At 32.2% G+C, this 18122-nt stretch overlaps 5 protein-coding genes across 7 annotated transcripts; 2 read left to right on the top strand and 3 right to left on the bottom strand.

Annotated features, from left to right (window-relative positions):
* Nucleotides 1–1745: 1745 nt before the first annotated feature.
* On the bottom strand, nt 1746–3150 carry RpL13A (ribosomal protein L13A). Its single transcript, XM_070637125.1, has 4 exons — nt 3076–3150; nt 2577–2707; nt 2000–2378; nt 1746–1933 (listed from the first exon to the last, which is right to left on the bottom strand). Exons 1-4 carry the CDS (start codon nt 3097–3099, stop codon nt 1820–1822), a joined length of 648 nt encoding a protein of 215 aa, XP_070493226.1. The 5' UTR covers nt 3100–3150; the 3' UTR covers nt 1746–1819.
* A 2686-nt stretch (nt 3151–5836) lies between these two features.
* On the top strand, nt 5837–11369 carry LOC139088129 (MATH and LRR domain-containing protein PFE0570w). Its single transcript, XM_070637188.1, has 9 exons — nt 5837–6016; nt 6261–6742; nt 8559–8647; nt 8765–9159; nt 9224–9437; nt 9499–9848; nt 9910–10692; nt 10875–11143; nt 11303–11369. The coding sequence occupies exons 2-9, from the start codon at nt 6678–6680 to the stop codon at nt 11367–11369; spliced, it is 2232 nt and encodes a 743-aa protein (XP_070493289.1). The 5' UTR covers nt 5837–6016; nt 6261–6677.
* Nucleotides 11370–11462: 93 nt separating this feature from the next.
* Nucleotides 11463–13713, bottom strand: Tfb1 (transcription factor B1). Its single transcript, XM_070637145.1, has 4 exons — nt 13449–13713; nt 13326–13378; nt 13148–13267; nt 11463–13092 (listed from the first exon to the last, which is right to left on the bottom strand). The coding sequence occupies exons 2-4, from the start codon at nt 13363–13365 to the stop codon at nt 11483–11485; spliced, it is 1770 nt and encodes a 589-aa protein (XP_070493246.1). The 5' UTR covers nt 13366–13378; nt 13449–13713; the 3' UTR covers nt 11463–11482.
* Nucleotides 13714–14153: 440 nt separating this feature from the next.
* LOC139088128 (protein FAM133A-like) lies at nt 14154–15322 on the top strand. Its single transcript, XM_070637186.1, has 2 exons — nt 14154–14967; nt 15045–15322. Exons 1-2 carry the CDS (start codon nt 14154–14156, stop codon nt 15320–15322), a joined length of 1092 nt encoding a protein of 363 aa, XP_070493287.1.
* LOC139088209 (uncharacterized) lies at nt 14962–17471 on the bottom strand. Of its 3 annotated transcripts, none has more exons than XM_070637316.1 (5): nt 17206–17471; nt 17056–17148; nt 16874–17011; nt 16291–16520; nt 14962–16237 (listed from the first exon to the last, which is right to left on the bottom strand). In XM_070637316.1, exons 1-5 carry the CDS (start codon nt 17390–17392, stop codon nt 16037–16039), a joined length of 849 nt encoding a protein of 282 aa, XP_070493417.1. In that variant the 5' UTR covers nt 17393–17471; the 3' UTR covers nt 14962–16036. The 3 variants fall into 3 exon arrangements, with proteins under 3 accessions (XP_070493417.1, XP_070493419.1, XP_070493418.1); XM_070637318.1 differs by having other exon boundaries at nt 16291–16499; XM_070637317.1 differs by having other exon boundaries at nt 16874–16996.
* Nucleotides 17472–18122: the final 651 nt, after the last annotated feature.

Genomic DNA, 18122 nt, shown 5'->3' with positions numbered 1-18122 from the left:
GTATTCCAAAGTTGCCTTAAGCTGCAACTCCATCTTGATTCAATCTCGTACGCCTTGAAGCATAATCTCATCACTAATTAATCTTTTAAGATTTGCCTCAATAAAGTTTTTTAAATTAACTTTTAAATGTTGATCTTCGAAAAGGTGGATGAGTGTTATTAAGCTGGGATATTTACATACTACAATTTACTTATTTGTAATTACTTATCCATAAATATTCATTACTCCACAAGACACAAAGTAAGAAATGGAATAATACAATATAAATGAAATAATTATATTTGCATAATGTAATTTTAAAAGAAGTTCTTTTTGAGAATTTCACAGGCACGATGAATCTATAAAAATCATTTGCTTCCACAATTTAAATTAAAATTCTTCATTCATGCTTCTTAAAGATCATTCGTATGTGTTTTTGTGCCATATAATCATAAAAGGCAACAAAATATATTATAAAGCTATTCCTTTTGTTTAAAAATGCACTTAAAACAATTGTTCACGATACTCTTAATGTAATTAACACATTTAAGCTATTAAAATTTTCAAAAATAAAATTACTTATACTTTATGTTAAAATTTAAGACCTAATAAAATTCAGCTGCAATTAAAGCCGAAAATTGTGCGACTGCATATTTTTCTGTTTTTTGCATATATCGTGCAGGTGGAACTACACATAATATTTTGATGACTTTTTTTGTTGTTTTAATTGTGTTCTAACATGACTCAATTTTTTTTGTTAATAACAAGCAAGGAACCCACAAGAAATTCACCTGTAAATTAAACTTTGAATAATAATTATGAAAAATTCGATTACAATGAAATAAGAGTGGCTTTTAAAATAACTCATTAATATTAAATGCATGCTTTGATCCATAGATTGATGTGAATATTTGAGCATTTTTCGCATCTACTTTGAAATTATAATTTAACTAATTAATTTAATTGTATCAAGGCGGAAGTTTTTTTTTTGTGTCTAATCCCTTTTGCTGCTGCAATTAAAATCGATACTCTTCTCTTTATTATCGGTTATAAAAAAAACGAGGCGCGACACATGACATCGTGTATATATATTTTGATATAACAATGCCGACGTTTTAGTCAGAATACAATTAATAGCTAGTTTCAAATATGTGAATGACATTTTATTCTTCTGTACTTCTTGCTTTTTACTGGCATTTTTCACGGAAACTACAACATGCTCATTAAGCTACAAACTACAGTGTAAATGTTCACTCTTCCAAAATTAGTACTAGCTACATTCGTTTTTTAGGGATTTAAGATTTTGTAACATTGCTCTTGATCTTTGAAATAACTTCAAGGATATCTGTTAGTGTAATGCATTGCACATGTATGAAATATATTTTGAGTACAGATGATTTGAGTATCATAAATTACTACGGTTAAATGGTTATCCAAAGATCAGTTACTTGCCGTTCAACCGTATCGCAGGCAGAGTAACAAAAAAACAAACTAGCAGGAATAACCAGGATAAGGAACAGAAACCTAATCAACCTACGATTCACAGTGGATCGCTAGGACCCAATCATCATCATCAATGATCAGTCTATCAACATGTATTTTTAACTGATCTTGAATTTGAATCAACTGAAATGACTCAATTTTACTGCAGAATAAATAAACGATAACGCTATCAAGCACAACTATCATCACTGAAATCAAAATACCAAAAACATAAAATATTGAGGAACAATAAATAATTCATCTATGATGATCAATTAATAATATATTTTTTTCATAAAAGATTCTCCGCTTTTATTTTGAATCTTATTGTACAAGTTACAATATTTCAGCAAATAATTTATGCATTAACTTTAACTTCATTTTCAGATGTGACAAATCCATATTTCTTAAGGATGGTATTTTGTTTCTTGATTCCCTTTGAAACTTTTTGTGTGGCGCGTAAGCGAAGTTTCTGAAAATAGAAAATAAGCATGTAGTAGTTACTTAATAAAATTGCAAATGAAATAAAATATCTTACAGCCAATCGCTGCTTGTGAGCATAATGCAAACGGGCTTTGATCTTTCTCTTGGTTTCAAGAGTGTTGACGACGTCTTTGTATTGCCAGCCGACTTCATGTGCAACGCGTCCAACTTGACAATATTTACGGTCTGATCTTAAGCATAAGATTTTCATTGCAAGTGGAACACAAACTCTCTTTTGCTTGTCATAAGGTGGTGGAATTCCTTCAAATACCTTAAGGCGGTTCAAAGCAAGCTTTCCGCGACGTGTTTTGTATGGAACCATACCTCTGACTGCTTTCCAGAACATACGGCTGGGAGCTCTAAAATGGAATGGACCACGAGCTGGATTTACATTACAGCGCTTTCTCAAGAATGAAAGAAACTTTATTTTGTTGCTGAAATTAGACAAAAGAAAATCATCGTTAGTTCCATTTTTTCACATGAAAAATCATATTTTTGAGCATAAATTTTAATCAGTGTTGGATTTTATCCAGTGTTAATATCATCGTTCAATCAAACAATGTAGGTAAGAATAGATATCATCATTATAAGACTTTGTAGCATTATGCACACAATTTTATGCTAAAACTCACCGGAAGAAATGTCCTGACAATTGTAAGTCCTCACAACGGACAATGACAACCTTTGTGCCATTCAATATTTGTTTAGAAACGATTGATGCCAATCGTCCTAAAAGATGACCACGGCCATCGATTACAATAGCCTAAAAATAAGAGAAGAAAAATTAGTTTATTTACAGATACAATTTTCAGGTTATGTGGTTCATAAAAATTAATATTATAGGAAGAACTCATTAATTGCACAACTTTAAGCTATAAAAGTGCAACACTTTTCCACGCTGATTTGTGCCTCATGATAAATGCTTCTTAATTTAAAATATGAAATCATTATCCACGTTTTGTGAGGGAATAACAAAACACACAACTTATTTTTTCAAAATTATGCATATTTTGTGTTAATTTCACTATAATTAAGGCATTCTCGAATAGCAATCCACTTTAACTAATTCGTTCTTCAAAAATATCAGCTAAAAACTTTTTAAAAACCACTTAAATTAATTATTTTCAATACCTTATTAGAGAATTTGTAAGACATTTTCCCTAGAGAAGTTCAAAAAGAAAGAATTCAGCTTCGCGTGGAAGATTATTCAGCGCTTTTAAATCGTCGCGTCGAGATATTTGAATTTTTTTTGGCCGTTATGTTATTGCGACACAGAAAAAACCGTTGGGACTGGCAAGAAATCTGAATGCTTTAATTGCGATTTTGTACTCTTTGTTTAAATATTAAGTCATACGGATGACCTAATGATAAATCTTAATCAAATAATCGGGAAAACACCTTAAACACGGACTCACACAAATAATCTCACTAACACATTAAAAACACATTAAAAAAGATAAAAAAGTAAACAAATAAAAAAAAATTTATATTAAATGTAATTTTATTAAAGATTTCACTTAATTAAAGAGACTTAGCAACTGATTTTATATTATTTAATATTAAAAAAAAAGTCGAAATAATGTTGTTCTGATAAACCATCTTCAAAACATGCAACAATGTAAGTGTAAATTGTATTTTAAAATCGGACATATGAGAATGAATAGAGAAGCAGAATATTCGTAATTGGACTCTAACAAGTGCATTCATGCGAATTAGTGTAAGGAAGTATAAGCTTTAATCTTGAGATATTTGTTTTATGCTGGAAACTTTAAAGATAATTTGATTTTGCATATGTTAACATTTGTTTCTAATTAAATTAAGTATCACAGCGGGAATGTAGTCAGGAGATATTTAAATGTTTAATCTCCTCTCTCTTTATGTTGTCAAGTAAATACACTTGCTTATGATGAATGTTTGGCTTTCAAAGTAATTTTATATACAAAAGCATCCACAAATCCAAATCTGTTGCACAAATTACATTCATATGACACAATGTGCCAAACAAATGCGACTTCTCATAATATCTTTCTTTTGAAGTAAATTATCAAAGCGTCATGAAGGAATAAATTTTCCACATATATTCATTGAGCTAAGATGTTGAATTATACCCGAGCGGCATTTTTTGGCAATGACAGCTATGTGGCAGCCTTCACACTGCCTTGCCATGTATAAGGCTGCCATAAGGCACTGCCGTATATGTTCACCTTGTGGCTGACATATAATTGCCTTGTGATTGCCTTTTGCTTGCCATCCGTTTGCCTTGCACGATCGCCTCAAGGTCACCTCGTGGTAGCCATATGACCACCTTGTGACTGCCATATGACCGCCTTGTGACTGCCATATGACCACCTTCAATAACAAGAGTGCAACAATTTTTTTCATGTGTTCTTCATTTGAGTTTTAATTTTTCAAGTGTCAACATCGTTTATGAAAAAAATTGATAAAATAATAAATCTGGAGCGTTAATTGGACTAAACAAGACTCAAAAAAAAATTGTAATGTAGCAGGAAATTGATGTAAGTAAAATAACTTAAATAAAATTATGTGATAATGTAAAAAATAAGAAAATAAATGTGTGATTTTTCGATTAACAGGGTAAAGTGAAATTTAAGACAATTTGTGACGATTAATGGAAAGTTTATGATACAAAGACCAACCACCCCATCAAAGAAAGAACTTACAGTAAGTAAAAATCAAATTTTCAATGATTTTTCTTTTAATTTAGGCAAATCCATGATCTCCTTGTTATCGCCTTGTGATTGCCATGTGACCACCGTCAATAACAAAAGAATTTTTCCACGTGGGTTTTCGAATTAAAATGCAACATTCGTACTATAAAGTAATAGATTATCAAGGTATGTATCTGGTTTTGTACCATTTTATGCATAAAAAATATTAAACTTAATGCTCATTTTCATTTCAGGTCGAATTCTTATAAAAAAATTATTCTGGTAATTTTTGTTTGTTTAGTGATGCTGTCAATTTCAAGGAGTATACGAATAGTTGGATGACGCCAGCAATTGCATGCACACAGCAATCAGCATGAGGACAAAAATAATAAAATAATTTAATAAATTGTAAAAATTATATTATTGATAAAATAAAGAGAGAATTATTATTATTAACTGAAAAATAAAATTTAAATTATGTTTAATTATAACAGTTTTATTACAGATTTCAGAAGGCAGTAAGAAGGCAGGCAGAAGGCAATTTCAAGGCAGTGCCTTTATATTACCTTGATGACCGCCGCATAAGCGCCTTTATGTCACCGCCACGGCAATTAAAAGGCAAGGCAATCTAACGGCAATGGCGGTTGTGTGGCAGCCGCTCAAGCGGATAAATCGACATCTGGGGGCGCCATCAAGGCAGAAAGGCAGTCGTATGGCGAATATCGTTCTGCCTTGACTCAAGGCAGTCGGCAGCCGGCAGCGCCGCATGACCGCCATTTGGCTACCACACATACGGTTGGTGCCGCTCGGGATATTGTTTTAAATTATTAGCATGCCATAAAATAGGTATAAAATGCACTGGAATAATTGTTAGGGCACGTTTCTTCTACTTAAATTGCTTTAAATGTACCTTTAAAAGGTAGGATAATCATCTACATTCCTTCCAAAGGTTAATACTTAGAGTTTTTCGAGACAAATCGCACCAAAGTGCATCGTAGTAACCATTGTTTCTCAATCGCATTCAAAATTGCAAACTCTCTTCCTTTGTTAGACCAATGTTAATTCAAGCGTGCATTAATAGTTAAGAATAGTGTTTTGAAGCTGGACACGCGACGTCATCTCGGAGAATGAAACCAACAACAAACCAGTCTCATGTATGTTTTTCTCTAAAAATATCTTTTTGAGAAAAATTGAGGAAAAGTTCTCAGTTGAAAATCATCTGGTGATCGAGTCGGATCTCTAAAATCGAACTGATATAATTAAAAAAAATTGAAAAAAAGTAAAAGAAAAGAAAAAATTGTGCCAATCGTATTCGAGTGTATATTATTACTGTACAGTTTGACAACATTCAATTGAATGCAATTAAGAAATCAAAATATGAAATATTAACAAAACAAAATAAAGTAAAGTGAAGTAAAAAGAGCTATTTTAAGCTTTTAGCATACTTATTTTATCCCAGTATTTCAACTTGATCAATTGGAATCGTATTTCTTTCTTTCTATTCTAAATAACGATGTGAATTTTTAATCAAGAGGAATTTTCATTTCATTTTCTTTTTTATTACGTAGTTTTTCCTTCATTTTTACTACTTGCTCTTAATTCTATCATAATACATCTTTTCTTATGCTTATTTTTTTTTTCTTATAGCATTTTCGTTTCTCTCTTCTACGACTACTTACTAATTTTCATATTGAATGCGTTAAAAATAGATGACAAGTATTTTACAGTATAAACAAATTTTCCTTTTATTTAAAAGGCGTGTAGATGGAATTCATTTTTAAACAAAAAAAAGAAAGTGTGATGTGGAATTCCGATTTCTCATAGACGCATGTGTTATTATATCTATGCAAATTAGTCATATGGTTGTTATTTTAAAGCATTTTAATTAAGTCTTTAGGACAACAATAAATTAAATAAATAAACTAAAAGTAATTAAGTGTTGGAAAATTAATATCCTAATAAAAAAAAACTAGTGCTGATCGTTCTCTATCGCTGTGCTGTATTCTGCTCCTCCTATCTTCTATTTCACTCTCTGAAGTTATTATTAATTATTGTTATTATTAAATGTACAAAAGAAACAACATGCTGCGGGAAAAAAGGAAACATGCTAATTACAAGCCTAATAGGAGGTAAATATTTATTTTTTTATAAATTTATAATTTATGTCTCCGTTTACAGCCGCAAAAAACTACTTTTCAAACATAAAAGTCAAGTTTAAACTCATAAATTCTAAAGCATGGCATAATAAGCGCACATAAAGATCATAATCGAACGTCATCATAACATTTTATATCAAAGCAACTGTTCATCTGATTAATGATAATGTGTTTCAAGTGTGGATAGACCTTAATTTCTCCCCAGCCAAATAATATTTTAAATATCTTCTGTTTTCGGTCAAAATATCATTTTTTATTCCTGACTTCTTTATTTGAATGTGAAGATTGCAAAATATTTGAAATAAGGGAGCTGTTCGGAGCTGGTGTTCAGAATTTGGGTGGGAAGAGAGATGGTATCCTATCGTTTAGATGAATCGTGGGCCTGTGTGTCTTTTTGAAATGCCATGAACCGTGTGTCTTGTGTGGTTTCGGTCGAGGCTTCCAAACAAGGTGTGCCGTGAAAATAAAAGGTTGTCAACGGCCAGTTTAGATTAATCAGTCATACTGTATTTAGCTTACACATCGGCGAAGCTAGTTAATTTTTTGATCTGAGAAGAGTAAACTGAAAGTATGCTTGTGACCTAGCTTACCTGGTTTATTTCAGAAGAGCAAGCTCTTGAATGAATTCTCATTGTTTGATAGAGTGTCCTTTTTGTACTGAACACCAAAATGAGAGGAGTGGGTTAGGCTTTTGTCTCAAGAAACCCTAGCAAAATGAAAAAGAATTTTTTGATCCCAAATCCCCGTCTGAGCCTATAAAAGGAAGCTGTGAGTCACATTTTCAGTATATAAACTTTGAAAAGTAACACAGGATCGAGTAGATGATCACTGGTTCGGTGTGTAATAATTAAAGGCCGAAAAATGAAACTACTCCGTTGCCAAAGCACTTCAACTTTCGGTCATTGAGACTTGTTAAGTGATGTATATGAATGAATGATATTTTAATAACCTCTAGTCATCTAGTTCTTCTTGTCTCTCTCTGTCAGTAAAAGCTATATCTCCGTCAAAAGTAAAGCTATAAAAATTCAAATTTTAATATCCTTCTTCAAGTTTAGATTTATGATGTCGCCAATTTGTGGTATTATTCAGGCCAGGTCACTTAGTGTCCGAGCGATACAAAGGCCTTGAAAGCTCCGTTACGGCTCCTTTTCATTTGAGTCACTCGGGAAGAAAGACGTAAAATTTGTAAACAAGCTTGTTAAACAAGTAGTGCCAAGAATTTAATACTGTTCATGCTGATAGAACTAATGAATAAAATTAATCCATTTCCTTCAATTTAAATAGTCAAAAAGTCATTAAAAGTCTCATATTTCTAAGAAAATCACCTAAGGTGTTCGAGAGATATAGTGTCGATAGAAATGCAATGTTTATTTTATATATTTTGATTTCTAAAGAATTTTAAACAGGTCATTGCAAAAGTGCGTCTTAGTCATACACCTACAGTATTTTAAACAGCTATTTACACAACAACCTTACAGAAGTTTGTTTTCTTTTCGGGAAAAATTAATCATAATTCTCATGAAAGCTCCAATGTAAACATTTTGTGATGCTTAACGAGCCAAGCGATCGCAAAACATTCATGGCACATAATCATACAAGTACAATATCGAAAAGCATGCATGAAGATTTTATATTTTTAAGATAATTAAAATTAAAAGTTAATGACTTTACGGCTCTAGAGGTGGGAGAAGGGGATATATGTTGAGTAATATATTTACGTAAAAATCATCATGCTAAGATCCATTTGGAAGTAGAAAAATATATTTATACATATCTATGTATTATATAGGCTTGATGCAAAGTCTAGTCGTGGAATGATCTATGAGAATGAGGAGCTACGGATTAGAACTATAAATATCAATGCAGAAGTTGAAAAAGGTACGATTTCTTTGTACTTTTTTACAGGAAGAGATTAATAATATTAAATCTTTTACTCTTTTGTCGACATATCTCTTTGTGGATATAATAATAAAATTTTGAATAATGAACGGATAGGTCAATCTGAAATTAAAACCTTAAAGCGTGAGAGGGAGCAGTTGAGGAGAGAAATATGGACGTTGCGGGATGAATATGATAAATTGGAAAATTTGCTACGTATCAAAGGCATTGATCCAGATGAGTTTCTTAATTCAAACCCAGATCGGAATGAAAATGGAGAAGAAGATAATCAGTCCGAATGTAGCGAATGCTCATGTGAAAGCTGCTGTGATGATGATTGTTGTGAGAATGAAAAATCCGAGCCAGCACCAACAGAAAACTTGAAAAACAATGAAAATGTCGTTAACACAGAACGCGGGGAAGGAGCATCATCATCGAAGCTATCATCAGATACTTCAAACGATGAACATGTAAACATAAGTCCAAAACGTGGAGGGAAGGACAGACTAAATGTACGAATCTCTTTTGTTTATTGCATACTCTTTCCTATTTCATTTAATGTGTACATTCTCGTAGCTTAATTTTGAACATCTTTCTGTCGTAACTGAAGAGAGTTCTGAGGGAAATTCATCGTTGACACAAAATGAAGACACTTCCATTCCAATTAATGATTTATCAGCATTTTTACATAAAGTAGATGTTTTAAGTCCTTTAAGTTACTTACAAAAATTAAGTCCACCGCTTGCACATTTTGAGAATCTTCCATATGAGAAAATTGGCGGATCTGTTGGTTAGTAGCCAAACTTACTTCCATCTGCATATTTTAATGACCTTAATATCTTTAAAAACAGATCTACAAGGCAACATTTTAGCTATTCGTGAAGAAAATGCCGTGCCAAAATCTGTTACTATTCGTGAAATCTCTGAAGTTACAATCCCTAATCCGATTGCTGAAAGTCAAGATACACCAGCACCTAAAAAGCAATCTCGATTAAAGCACTTCTTCTCACCAATAAGGAAAAAAGTTCCTCCTCAAATTAGTCAGCCTGATGTCTTCATTAATAACGTGATTCCGAATAATTTATCAATTATCCCTATCGAAAATATTCCAAACAATACTAACTACATAGCTGCTCCAAAAGAAAGCACTGAAATGCCAGTCGTGAATCCTGTTGTGTCTTCATCATCGTCATCATTTCAGGTATTACATCCTTCAATAAATAGCTAATCAAGAATCTAAAATTGAAATTTTCATTTCATAGACTGGTGGAAATCTTGAGGAACTGCTGTATGATATTGAGAATTTATCAAAAGATATTATGGAACTGCAAACACATTGTGCTGATATGCCATCAGAAAAAACAGAACCAAACAATAATAATACGAATTTTACGAAACCGAAGCCTTTCCGGTCTGAATTATCTTTAGTCCTATCATATCCTCCCGAATTACAGTCTGAATATAAAGATACAGGAACGTCTAGTACTTTACCAATATCAGAACTAGAGAGTCCGAATCTTTTTTACATGCAAAACCTTCCATCCCCATATCCTACATATCCATCATCCCCATTGACACCTCCTGTAAATTTTAAAACCGGTGAAGTCAATCCAATTAATTATGTTCCTGAACGAATGCAAGACTTTTCACACCTAAATTTTGCTCCTCTAAATAGCTCAATTCCAACATTTCAAGCATCATCAAACAGCTCATTATTTTGTACAGTGTCAGCACCATCCACACCAGCATTTGACAGGAAATGTATAGAGAAGTTCTGTTCGACAGAAATCACACCAAATAGTACTAAGGATGATAAGAAAAAGGCTAAACGTGTCTCAATTGTAAATGTATCCGATAGTAGTGAGAAGCCTAGTCAAAATACAACAAATGATGATGATGACTCAAAAGAATCTGAAAAGAAAACGGAATCAAATTCAACAGGAAATTCACATCATTCACACATTCACAAAAATCATAGTCATTCGCATTTACATCCGAAACGACGAATGAGTTTAGACAACAGTACTCCAGTAATTAATTTAGCTGTAAATATTTGCAGATGGCCATAAAATTTGGGAGTAATTTTTTTTCTAAATCTATACTATTTTGACATTCAGCATCAGTAAAAGCTATAATTATCCAATAGCGAGTTACTGATGCTGAATAATAATTATGGCCATCAACATTCGAATTTCCCAAGAAAAGTAATTAAAATAAATCTTTATAGCAATCGAATAAGCACAAAAATCATCGACAACTTAGTCAAGATTCAAAAGTGAGCAGAAAGGAAAGCAATCGATCTACAAATTCATTTAAGAAGCGATCTCGGTCTGACAGCGCATTTGGTCATGCGGATAATGAAGGTGGTACGTCAATGTCTGAAAGATACAGCAACAGTATAGCATCGTCTCGAGAGTCATCAACAAGTTTGAGTTTAAAGTCTGGAAAACGTCGATTATCGATAACATCGTACGGAGGATCTAAGAAAATTCCTTGGTAACGTGTTTATACCAAAAATTTGCAAATTATTGTTCTAACTATTCTCTTAAATGTTTTGTTTTCAGGGTAATGTATTTTACATTAATTGCTGTTTATTTTCATAACGTTTCGTTCCTTTATTCTTTCTCTTTTTTTTCTTTCTGTTCATATTGACAGTGCGGTTGTTGGGGAAATAGTTGTATTTAAAAGCACAAACTGCAATAAAAATTTGTTACATATTTAATTTTTATAAAAAAAAGAATAGCTGAAGGAATCGAGATATATGGATACTTTGTACATGATTTATAGTAAAGGAATCCGTATATCTTGATCGGAATTGTATTATTTCCTCATTCACTATTTCAATTTATTGCCTTTTTTCTCTTTCCAATTAGAAAACTTTCTAAAAGCAGTGTCAATAAGTAAATTAAGATGAGACATCAATTGAGAGCCAAGTGGTGCTAAATCCCGAATTATTCGATCTTCAAAGGGCTTAACTTTAGACATGTTAAACCTCTGTATTGTGTCATGCATCTTTACGACTTTCGCTTCCAATTCGGAATTTATTGGCGGAAAACAGAGCCAAAATTCTTTCAGTAGCTCACTAGCAGATAAATATAGATTGCTCATTTCTTTCTCCACATCGATTGGCACAAACTGCGATAAATTATGGTCTTGATATCCACTCATTAATAAACCACCGGGACTTAATTCACCTAAAACATTTACTGCTGAATTTGGATTAATAAGCTGTTTATGAGTAATTCGTTGACTCCATCCAGAAAAGTTATTTCTTATTGTATGATCGACAACATCTAGTGAAAATTCCTTATTCTTATTATAATGTACGACATTTTCATGAGTTGAAGGCATAGGTCCATATAAATATCGTTCAAGCTTATCTAAATTTATATTTGCTGCAGCATTTGAAGTGTCTTTTGCATTTAAAATATCTTCACCAAGATCATCATACTTAATCTTTTCAGCAATTCGTCGCTTCTTAACAACCTGTTGCTCCTTCTCATCAACAACTATATCTTCTATTTCTGTAATTTTCTGCTTCTTACTTTCCTTTTCAGGATTATTCTTGTCTTTTTCCTTGTCCTTGTCCTTACTTTTACTCTCTTTATCCTTATCCTTATCTGGCTCTTCCTGAACAGTTTTATCCTCATTACATGTCTTCAATATCATAAACGAATGCTGATTAAAGCGCTTAATTATAGACTGATGAACTATATTTGTATCTTGTTTTTGATCGGACGTACTGGAACTACAAAATCCTTCCTCAATTGTATTATCACCAAACTTTGAAATGTTCAACAATGGATCATTCATATTCCTTTTGATTTCCTTTCTCAAGGAACTATCATCAATTTTTCCACATTCAGCGAATATATCCTTCATTCCAGTTATGATACGATCGCGATGGAAATAATGAGACTGGAAAAATTTCGTCCAAAACTCTGATTCACTTAACTTAGTTGGCACACATTCTGCATGTTTCTTCTTTACAGCTGGATATGCTTTGAACACCGACTCTATTACTTCTGTCGTCAAATTATATTTGAAAACATTACAGCCATCATTAACTGGTTTGATTTCAGTCAGGAAATTTGCTGATACTCCAATTTCTTGTTTGGACGAGCTATTTTTTAATTTGTCTAAATCCTTTCCATGTATTGCCCAGAACTCTTCAGACGTAAGTACCTTTGATATTACTAAATCCTTATAAAGTTGCAATAGTTTTGGATTTTCAGTAAGCACTTTATTCTTTTGTTCCAGCTCTGTATCTATTTTACGCTTAAAGTTTGGTAATATTGACTGTATCAGTTCTTTTACTTTTTCTCTGTCTTGAATTTGGTTCTGTAATCCATTTTTGTTCACAAAATGAAATGTTGAGTTGTTCCCGTCATGCAGGACTAATTGGAGTTGAATTTTAGGCTTGCCTTCCGGCGAAATCTTTTGCACTAAAAAGAACAGACATTATTTCAAGATTAACTGAGTAGTAATTCTAATAGTTACTTTTAATATCATAGAAGCTGTGTGAAACTGCTATTTCCTCTTTGATTTCAAGCATAAAAACAATCCGTTCCTTCATGATGTATAAAGTTCCATCACTTTTCTTGTATTTTACTTGAGGAACTGAAAAATAGATAGAAATAAGTCTGCTGTCTAGGATACAATTGATAATCAGTATTACCCAAAAGCAATACATCCTCTACTTTCTTCTTTTGAGACATGATTATGCAGAATCTGGAAGTAATCAAAATTTTATAAATATTATGAAATTTCTCAGATTTTTTGTGTGAAAAAATCTGTTTACCTTAGCGTTTATTACTACTTAAATGATTAAACAAAATACAGAATATCCAATATATCTTTCAGTCGACCTTTTTACATCATAATGTGAAGGAATTATTATTGAATAATTGAATCAAGTCGACACGAGATATTTTCTTAAATTTCACTAAATTTACTGTGTAAACTGATGAAAATCGATAAAGCTACTATAAATCTAATTCAACTAAATAATTTCCAACTAAAGAAAAGATAAGAACAGCTCTATTGCCCTATAAAATTTAAAAATACTAAATTTATGATTTTCACAAAACAAAATAAACTGCTGAACTTGCTGAATTGTGGATTCAAAAAAAGTCCGTTAAATTATTTATTCACGTGTTCTCCCACGTGTTTGAACAAATTGCATGAAATAGCAAGAGCCATGAATAAAATTATGCATCAGGTCAAAAACCTTCAAAATCAGACATAGACAGAATTAGTGCAAAGATAAATTCTCTTCACACCTGACTGATTGTTAGTGCATATCAAATTTCAATGTTCAGTGCATACTTTTCATTCACAGATAATATGACACACTACAATTTACCACAGTTATGGAACAAGATTATGGTGGTTTTATTTGTAACAGATTGTTTATTTATATATAAGACAATGTTTATGATCAAATCGAGTTCATTTGTTATCTGAATCTTAAATCAACAACATTGTTTATGAAAAATTGAGAAAAATGCTTAATTTAAAAAGATTAGCACTGATTCTAGTGATAAGTTGCAGCTGTTGTGATAGTGAAGAGGTGAAAACCACAAAAGATCAATCTGTTTCACCAAGTGATTATATTTATAGTCCTTTAAGGATATACGATTATCCCAGTAAACAAGATTCATACATTTACTTCCCAACAGACAGTCATTATGAAGTTTTAAATTATCATATAAATCCAGAGCCTAATAAAAAGTTAAAGACACAAGAACACAGTGTACCAAAATATAATAGCAAAATATTATCGCCAATTTATTATGAATTAAGTTCACCGACTCCATTTAAGAAAGCTGAATCCCAAAAGTCTGTTTTACCTCCACCTGTTAGGTCTGAAAAGATCATTGTGAGTCCAAACGAAGGATTATCTTATAAAAAGTATGAATCAAAAGAATCAAGTCATCCAAAGGCAAGCAATACAGTAGTGAAATCAAAAAATGGGGAAGTGAGTACATTGTCTGAAGGAGGTAAAAAGTATGAGAACTCATACCACAAGAAGCATGGCTACAAGACCAATGAAGATTACAATACTGCCCAAAAGTTCAGCAAAGGTAAAAAGGATTCTTATGAGAAGAAGCATGACTCAGGCAACGAAAACTCTGAAAAGAAGAATAAAGTATCAGACTATGAAGATCATGAGCAGTCAGAAGATGACAATCATCAAGGACATAAGGAGAATGGAGAAAAATATAATTTGAAGAAGCATCACAAGAAAGGATCGAAAGCAAAAGGATATCACAATGTATTTATGAAGGATGAATATAAGAAAGATCACATAATTTATGGTATGAATCTATAAAAACCTTTATTATGTTAACATTATTAAATTTTTTATCAAAATTCTGCTTTTGATTATCTTTAGATAATTCCGATGAGAGGGGACACTTCTCTAAGCATGGATCGGATCACACAAAGTACCATAAAGATGATTATGAGCTGAAAAAGGGTTCACACAGTAATAGTGACAAGGAGTCAGATTCAAGCAAAAAGCAATCACTAACTGACAAGAAGGAGTATGATGTTGCTGAAGAAAAATATAAGAAGGAATCAAAGCATAAATTTAATGACGGTGAAAGTCAGGAATTTAAGGTTGAAAGCGGAAAATCCGGTTACAATGTTGCCATAACACATTCGATGTAAAAGTATTTCACATCTGAACCTAGTTTCTCTAATTTATAACTATTTCTATCAAGATATGGATACTGAGGTACGGTCAAGTAATCAAGGAGTTATCCATTGATAATGCCTATAACCCTCATAAAAATCGTTAGAGTTGGAATTATAAGACATTATTATTGGATTAATCCCAAATTTTTGATTTATCTTATAAGCACATCCGAGCAGCACAATGAGACGAACCACATTTTCTGCCTTTAAAAATGGAATGAAATCATCCTTCATGGTGACGTCAGGACAACTTCGCGTCTTGCCTTAGCGGTGTCGTAGTGAATGCGTTGTGCTGCTTGAGACGACCGCTCATATCCATACCTTAACATTTACTAATTCCATTCATTTTTATACCTAACAAAAATAGTGTCTTTAAGTTCTAAACTATGATTCATGTCTTCTAAAGTGCTTGTGATAATGATAGTTCCTTATAGTAAAATGATCGATTCTTTTTAAATATGAATAATTAATTAATTAAGTATGTAGTGAACTAAATGAATGTTAAAAACTAATTCTATAGACATAAAATTCTATTCTAAATCAAAGTTTTAAAAATTGTGTAAATCTTGTATTGATTTTCGATGCTCTGTTTTTGATTTTTTTGCAAATTGCAGTCACCAACTGTTCGTTGTGATTTTTCATGATGAGCTTCTACTCATCAATTCCAGTTCCCGATTGCAAGAGAAATTAAACATATTCAGAATTACAGTTGTTGCGTGAACCCGAATTATTTTCACTTATGGCTGATAATCGGTTATGATTGATAGTTATGATGTCTGTCCGTTCCAAATTAAACGATTCAATATTTTCGTAAGGTTTCTCAATATGATTGGATAAATCGGAATAATAAGCACTGCTTGGTGCTGACGAAAATAATGGCATATCAGTCTGAAATTATAAAATGCTTTAAATATCATTTTGATCTATAATCAGTCAATTACCTCATCGTTTCGCATGTACGTTGTTTTGCTGAATGAATTGTTGATATTTTCAGAAGAAATGGAGTCGTGATCATGATCATCAAGAGTTGCATACAAATTCTCTTCTTGTTCCATAAAAAATGCTAAATCTACATTGGATGATTCGTCTATCTTCTTCAATTCAAGCTTGCTGTTGTGTGTGGTGTCCAAGTTTGTTGTTGACGAGATGCCTTGTTTCTCAAATAAAAATGCTATAAAAAGTTATGTTGGTGTTACAAGGGAGAGGATGAGTTAAGGTATTCGGATGTGTCCATAAATGACTTCCTTAAACTTTCAGTTACTGACTTAAATTTACAGAGAGTGATCTAACAATCCAATACCAGGCCGACATGAGACTAGCATGATGATGCCGGATTTAAATCAAATCCAGCACCAAGACATGGTCACGTCGACTTCAAGCCGAATTTTTGATAGATTTACCCATTTGTGTCATTCGCATGACTTCCAAATTTCAGAAATGGATCAAATAATCTTGCTAATTCCTAATTGCATCACATATGACCACATCTAAGCAATCAACACTAAAATAAAGAATATCCTTTACCACCAATTGAAGCATTTCGCTTCAACCTCAATGTCAGTATCATTACAATCGCACCAAACAATGCAGAGCATACAGAGACACTGATGAGAAGTACCACCCATGATATATCATTTTTTGAAGATTCTGAATGAACGTTAACTAAATTTACTAGATTATAATGATATTCATAGCCTTATACGCACCTCTATGACCTTCCAGTGAGAAAAATGTCTTATCATTGTTCATTGATGCCCAGTCGCATAAGTCACAAGTCGTTAAACCATCCGAAATGACATCTAAGGAAGTTTACAATTTTTATTGCCAATATTTATCAAGACAAGGCTTCTCATTACCTTTAATTTCATCGATAGGCATTCGTGGTGGAGGTGGAACGAAATTCCCATTAAACAGTCCATAGCTGCTTGAGTCAAAAGGTAGCATATTAAAATTTCTTTCATTGAAACTTTTCTTTATTTCAGTCTGTATGGAGATAATTGATGAATCAATAATTTTTCCACTCGACTGGATTCTCGAAAACATTTTTATTGGCCGTCACTAAAGATAATTATCCGTAAAATATTAAATATTATTATTTAAAATAGTTTCAACACTTATCAGACTATGAGAATGTAAAAAAACTTTATTAGGGTATATTTAGGGCATATTTCATTCTTTTTTTGAGTGGTTTGTATCGCGAAATATGCAGTAATGTATGTGTTTGTATAGTTATGAACAATAATTGTTACGTATACAAATTGGTATGCAAAATCTCTTTTTATAAATTGCAAAGAAGACGTCAGACATTTATTTGACAAATGGATTTCACTTAAATTTTCATATTTTATTAGGCAAATGCAAAGTGCAGGTATTATTAAAATAAAAATAGAATTAAATTTGTGTGCAAGGAAATTCCATTGAAAAATGTGGGACAGCAGATAGAAAACTGCATTTATTAATAAAGTATATCTTTAGTCAGCGTAGATTTAATCCATTCAATTTGCATGCCATCACTGGGCATCACAAGACTGTGAAAAATTATGGATTGGACGTGATGTTCTAATAAATTAAAGATTATTCTCAGTAGATGCAATGTACTCAACCCGAACAACACAAATCTATCAACGAATCAAAAATTTGGCTTTATGCTGACGTGACTCATACTTGGTGCTGGAATCGATTCAAACAGGCACTGACAATTTAAATCGGACTGAAGAATGCCATGAATCACAATTGATATATACGGCCATCGAAGTAAGTAGAGTAAGTTAAA

Source organism: Chironomus tepperi, unplaced genomic scaffold, assembly GCF_022539635.2.
Source record: "Chironomus tepperi strain 1889 unplaced genomic scaffold, CSIRO-AGI_Ctep_v1 contig_161, whole genome shotgun sequence".
In the NCBI taxonomy this organism is placed as follows: Eukaryota; Metazoa; Arthropoda; class Insecta; order Diptera; family Chironomidae; genus Chironomus; species Chironomus tepperi.
Note: the sequence above shows the minus strand (reverse complement) of the source record. Positions and strands in the feature narration are given on the sequence as shown.